Source organism: Haliotis rubra, unplaced genomic scaffold (assembly GCF_003918875.1).
Source record: "Haliotis rubra isolate DU_JTF1 unplaced genomic scaffold, ASM391887v1 Scf1365, whole genome shotgun sequence".
Classification (NCBI taxonomy): domain Eukaryota; kingdom Metazoa; phylum Mollusca; class Gastropoda; order Lepetellida; family Haliotidae; genus Haliotis; species Haliotis rubra.
The window spans coordinates 136,671-143,512 of record NW_025765298.1 but is presented as its reverse complement, the minus strand read 5'-3'; the positions used below and the strand labels follow the sequence as shown (position 1 = coordinate 143,512).

The window sequence follows — 6,842 nt, the reverse complement described above, 5'->3', positions numbered from 1 at the left end:
GACCTTTTTATGACTTATATACTATTTTTATTCTTATTTTACTTGTAAACAATAAAACACTATAACACCATTTTATATTCAATAATTGTAAAATAGTTCTATACAAACAAACCGAACTGACTTTTAAAAAACATGAAAAATGTCACTGCTACACAAGCCTGCTCGGATATGTAACTTATGTCTTCTAGTCTGTGGCACGTTAGCCTTCTAGAATATGTGACGTCAGTCTTCCAGTATGTTTGATATGAGCGTTTTCGAATATCTGACTTCAGTATTAAACTACATATGATATTAGCCTTCTGGAATATGTGACTTCTGTCTTCTAGTATGTGGCACGTTAACCTTCTAGAATATGTGACTTCAGTCTTCCAGCATATGTGACATTAGCCTTCTATAATATGTGACTTCGGTCTTCCAGTATGTGTGATATTAGCCCACTTGTCTAATGGCAATACATAATTCACAGTGGGCTACACCACATATGTGAAAAGAGCTCTGATATTTTATCTTTCATTTAAATAGACTTTAACTAAAAGATCTACCTTTTAAAACAATAGACTTCTCCCCAACATCCGTACAATGGAATCACACTTCCACATTTGTTTACAAAATGTTTTGTATCTAACACGAATTCCTGAAGTGTTCGCATCTACAATCTGTAACATCGCTACAAATGTAGAGATATGTCGTTATTTATCCATTATTTCCGCTGCAGATTCCAGCGTTGGTAACTTTCACTCCCTAGCGTTAAAGGAATTATCTCGGAGGGTTTTCCGTGACAGCACAAAACTATATTTGTCCCTGGTATTCTTCCCGAAACTTTATCAGAATGTAAAGCTGTAACCGTTGCTTCGTGACGTCACAGTTCTCGCGCCGTCTTCAAACCAGTACCAATGAAACGGCCAAGAATACATCAACAAAATACTTGAAGGTGATACGAGCGTGGCACTATGATTTCCTTAATTAGGGGCACCCGCCATATTTATAGAACAGGATATCACCGGGTATAAAATCCAGGTTCGCAGGGTAGATGGGTAAGTTGGCTTCAAGTTCGACTTTGGTACAAGCGAGATGAACAGTATGTATGTGATGAGCTCCTTGGTCCAGGTGAGTGATTCTTTCATCATCGTGTTTAAGTCCATTTTGCACATTCGTTTAATCGTATATGTATCTAGACTGTACTGTAATTTAGTTGGTTTCGTCTTTGACGCATGAATTAATGACAATTACGTACATATCTTTATAATGCGCATAAACACAAACACAAAATTGTGTGGTCCAGATTTCTTAATTACAGGCCGCCAACTTAAAACGTGACGCGTGAGCAACAAACAAACAAAACATCTATTCTGCAATTCTCTCCAAAACATTTTAAACATTTCATGTCTGGCAGTTTGTTCACATTTCATACTTTCTCCTTTTTTTTGCTAACGTTCACTTTAACACAGCGATTTACGTGTATTTGAGTATGATATAGTTTCACTTAAATATACACCGCAGAATAGAAAGAAAGTGAAGATCCGGGATATAATTGGTCTTCAGCAACCCATGTGTGTCGTGAGAGGCGACTAACGGGATCGGATGACTTGCGAGCTGACTTGAAAGACATATGTCATCGTATCCCAATTGCGTTGATCGATGCTTATGATATTGATCACTTGGTTGTCTGGTCCAGATCAGACTATTTACAGACCGCCGCCATATAGCTGGAATATTGCTGAGTGTGGCGTTAAACAACAAACAAATAGCATTAGAACCAATGGTGAAGTCGTTATACAGAAAAAAGAATTAACGAAATACACAATGCCATTTTAGAAAGTGGTCAAATGTAACATATGTTATATTTGGGATTACACTTTCTCAGTAAAGTACAGATTCTAGTACTTTTGGGGGGGGGGGGGGGTTGAGTCCCATTCGGGACTGACTTTGTGTGCTGGCGATTAGGTGCCTGAAAGTGTAATCCCAAATATAACATATGTTAAAAAAAGAATCAAGCCAAAATCCACTTTCTGTCCTGTGCGTTGTCCCATGTGAGAAACCTATAATCCCTGATTTAGCTTCTTGGCCTGTCGCCACCATAGTCTTGATCTTGGCTGTTTCCATAGTGGTGAAACTGTCTGAGACCACCTTGTCTCAACTGACTTCCTCTGTCAGTTGTCAAGGTATACACTACTGGCGAGAGCGCCGCTAAACACAACTCACTCTCAATACGTTGTTTCTGGGTTTCAGTGTGGGTTGGTGTTCGGCGCCCTGTTTCACACGACTTCTGCTGTATCTGTGCGTGATCGGTGCGTGGACCCGCCTGACCTGGCAGCCAGACTGTCTGTCAATAACCCTCATCTCCCACCCAGTCTAGAAACAGCGTACCCCACACCCCGACCCAGCCTACCCCTGTCTACCGACTGCCCGTCACACGTCCCTACAACCGGACCTATCAGCGACCGGAGCAACTGCCCGTGGTTTTACGCACCTCAAACAGACACCTCCAGATTTCCCAGCATGCTGCTCCGGGCGGAGTTAAAATGTGGATATTTCTGCAGACAGCCGAAACGAAACGGCCGCCTGGTTGAGATGACGACAGGGAGATGTGTGCCTATATTCGACACGGTGAGGGTGTTGAGGCACGAGGGGTGTGTCTCCGGCGTCAAGCAGTACAACATGACGGAAGAGCAGGTGCCTATCGCGTACACGTGCGTGTTCCCCATCGTCAGGGGGAGCGGGACTCTACCACACAGTATCTATGGCTTCGCGGAGTAGCGTATTTCTTGTTATTGTCAGCACAATGCAACATTTGAGTATTTATATTGTTTGTTTTGTTTTCATGAATATATTGTCTGTTTTATACTACTTTTTATGTTTTTAAAAACGCAATGTTTTGCAATAAACAAGTTTTATAGACCTGTGATTTCAGTACCTTCCTGACTGTCTTAGAGAGGACAGTTAAGCATGATCCCTGAACGTCCCGCGAGAAGTGCACGTCTGGCATTAGATCCAAACACATACATTGCAAATTCACAGCTAAAGACATAGACTGTAGATCCCGAGCAGTGAGGTGGCCTAGTGGGTAGAACGTTAGCTAGTCAGTGTTTGCCCTAAACCCTGAGAAGCTGCAGGCCCTATGGACCCAGAACCACAAACAGTTGTGGGTCCTGATCAGAATGATAAAGCCCTATTGTATTTTAGCTACAATATAAGTAATTCCTAGCAAACAAACAAAATGTGAAAACTAACAAACTGAGTTAAAGAGTTTAATACAACTCTTGTGACTCTAGTTATCATTTACAACAAAATCAACATCTATGTCAAGATCCAAGTCTTCTGAAAGGTCTAAATCAGGCTGTTCAGACATATGGCCACAATGAAACATACACCTTTATGGATGACAACTTCTTGTCTATTGCATTAAGCGACATTTCGATGTAGATTCTTCCATAATGTTGTTTGTTTCATTTTTGACTCACCAACTTCTAGAATGCCGATAAAACAGTTAAGGATATGTCAGTTATAGGGGATGCAAAAGCTGTCGGCCATAAGGATCTGCAGAAAACAAAAGCTGTGAGTCCGAGTGGTTTTCAGACGGCTTCGGGCCTAAGGGCCGACGTTAATTTCGAACGCTGTGGCTCGTGGTTGTTCTGTTATCCTCCGCCTTGATATTGCTGGAATATTGTTTAAAACTGAACAAGACAATACTCATATAGACAGTAGAGCGGATCCGTGGCCCAGTGGATGGAGGGTCTGCCTGGAGGGCGGTCCGTTGAAACATGGTACTTGTTGTTACTTCCCCTGGCGCTCGGCAAAGAGGTAATGTTAGGAGTACTCCGCTTTGAGACTGTATGCACGCGCACGCACGCACGCGCAATGTGAAGCCGCATTTCACCAACTCAGACTCACGTGTAATTACTTGGTTCCACGTTCTGGTCTTCTGTAGTACGAGCTGACCTAGGATAGAGTACCAATCCACGCTGTTGTATATTTGCTGCCCTTCTTGTGTTTTCTGTGGAGAACCACGAAACAAGGGTTATAAATGTCTTCACTTATGACAACTCCCATGCACTGTGAAACTCTGATTGTTTGCCACTGATTTAACCAATCTTCCAGCAACATTAGGGCAGGAACGCCAAACTTGCGCGTCAAACTGCACAGCCTCGTTGGCTACAACTGATTAATTAGCATGGTGGCGGTTGCCCCACACGTACTCAGACTGATGTACAGTGATACATACCAAATACAATGTGTTATGTGGCAGTGTGTCGACATTGTATAAACAGTGTTGGATTGTATTACACTATTTCTGTGAAGATTCAGCAGTCGACAGTGGTCTGCTGGTTACTGTATTTAGAAGTTTAGACTGGTGTGGAAGTTTCTAGGCATACCGGAATATTTCAGAATAGTTTGACCGAGTTAGTAAACGTTCAGGAAACTGTTATTGATATGCATCTCACATCACATTACATCTCTTACCAGAAGACCAGTAGTTCTGTGAAGATCACCCTGGATACTCAGCCTGGACGTACTGTGGGAACTTGACCAATGTTGCAACCAGGGGATATCACCTCCACTGTTTTCATTGCTATAATGGCAGCTTTACATTAGTTATATTTAGGATTGTAAGTTATGATTGCGTTTGTATTCATCTTCGAAGGGGTGAGCAAACTGCACGTTAGTGCCTTCAGGCAGATGTGCCTTTCAGCCGTGTCTGTGGCTTGGCTTAGGGCGGCATGTCGACAACTGAAGTCGTATCTCGAAGTTTTCAGTGTCAGTTTCACTGTTATTTTCTCCCGTGAACTGCACTCTTTACCACACAGCCTAATTACGACTAAACGTGTGTCTAATAATGTATTTCCAACACATTTGTTCTTGCGACAGCCAGATCAACAAACCATGAATACGCTAGCAGCAATGATATAAAATTTTACCAACCAAAATCTCAAGCTGCTCCGAACAGTACAGCAGTGATAACGTCCCCTCTCGGTGGGTGTTGGGCTGTAAGATCCCACAGTTCAGGATTTGCAGACAAAACAAGCAAGTAGTTGATTTTCAAAATGTTTATTGGTCATAATGTGTACATCTACAACCACCCACAAATTGAAGTAGTATACAACAGCATTAACATGTGGTCAAACCTAACAACATCACAGGTCATCAGGCGACAAACCTCTTGTAACAAGCAAGCTGTGCTGGGTGAAGATACAAAGGACCCCGACAGGCATGTGACTGAGTGGTTGGTTAGGGCTGAACTTGCAACTTGCAAGAACTTGCTATGGTATGTAGGCCGACATAAATTTAAAGATACAGGCCAAAAGTTAACCTTACATTATTGTCTATTCAATCCTTCATTTTAGGTTTACGGTTTACAAAACATGATGAAGATTAATCAGGTACTTCGAGTGAAATATTTGTCTCCAATGATAAGCAAGACTTTCAGTAACCCCTCTGTCGTGCCAAGGTATATCCCTGGGGACATACTCAGTATACGTGGGCCTCACGGTAAATCTGTATTCCACACCGGATGGCCCTTGCCACAACATTGTTCCTTCAACCTGACCTTCACCCTTCCACAGTATGACCTCGGAGCCCATAACGTCCGTCAGTTGGGGCAGCAAGACTTGTGAATAACAGTATAACAAGCAAACACTAGCACAGTCACAAGCAGTGAGATCTGTAACACACGGAGATAATAGTTGTGTGCAACTAAGAAGCAAGCAGAAAAATCTGTGTGCCACTGGCTACATCCAGGTCTATGCCTGTGTCTAAACAAAGCCCGGAACACGTAGGACCACTACTGTTTGGCATCAGGTACATCTACCTGGGACGTTGTGCAGGTCATCATGGAAGCTTCCTGGTCATCATAAGTGCAAGTAACAGAATGATTCTTTTATACTGTTGCTAGGCAGCTGATGAGAAGCTAATGTATATATGCGATTTACGGTGAAAGTGAGATCTTGATATTTTGGAGAGGGAACTCTCTGTTCCTGTAGTTTTAAAACAATGCTCGGGATGCCTGGTTGATATACTGCGGCTGGTGAAGTCTTTGGTTTAATTCTCCGGTATATGATGTATATGACGTTTAATGGGTTCTCATAATGGACTCACAGGAAGACGTGCCATGTGGCTTATTTCACTTGGACTATAAAGCACAGACTAGATGATTCTGATAAAGAATTCTACCAATAAAAACAAAGAAGAGATCTATGAATAATTACTCACACAGCTTCCTTCCTATAGCAATAATGTCCTTAGAAGATGCACATGCTTAAAACGTAATACCATGACATTTATCAATAAACTAATATCAAATACGACTAGACATAACAAGCAAAACTTTGCTCAGTCCACGATTGAAGATACCTCTTTGAACTTCGACTAAGGATCAGTCTTTCTTTGATGGACATACTGTCCTAACTGTATCCTTTACCTCTACTGACATCACAGTACATCAAGTCAAAAGGAAACAAGCTACGCTAACTTGAACCTGTTAAAGTCAACCGTCTGGTTTATTGCATGTTGACGACCATCAACTGCTGCTTCAATAGGCTTATGATAATGAACCTATTGCCAGAACTGACCACACCCAAAACAATTAGGTGAGAAATAGTCATCCGCATTTACAGGAATTTATCTGTCTCCTTACAACCATCAGGACAATAGGTCCCCCTGGAACATCAAGGACAGTAGGTGCCCACTGGAACATCCAGGACAACAGGTGCCCACTGGAACATCCAGGACAACAGGTGCCCACTGGAATATCCAGAACAACATTTGTTTTTTTGGGTAGTTTAGTTTCACACTGCACTCAGCAATATTCCAGCTTTATGGCGGCAGTCTGTAAATAATCGAGTCTG

The 6,842-nt window shown here is 42.2% G+C and overlaps 1 protein-coding gene across 1 annotated transcript; it reads left to right on the top strand.

Moving 5' to 3' along the window:
- Positions 1-1,071: 1,071 nt before the first annotated feature.
- On the top strand, positions 1,072-2,757 carry LOC124268151. The gene is made up of 2 exons (XM_046703173.1): positions 1,072-1,107; positions 2,230-2,757. Exons 1-2 carry the CDS (start codon positions 1,072-1,074, stop codon positions 2,755-2,757), a joined length of 564 nt encoding a protein of 187 aa, XP_046559129.1.
- Positions 2,758-6,842: the final 4,085 nt, after the last annotated feature.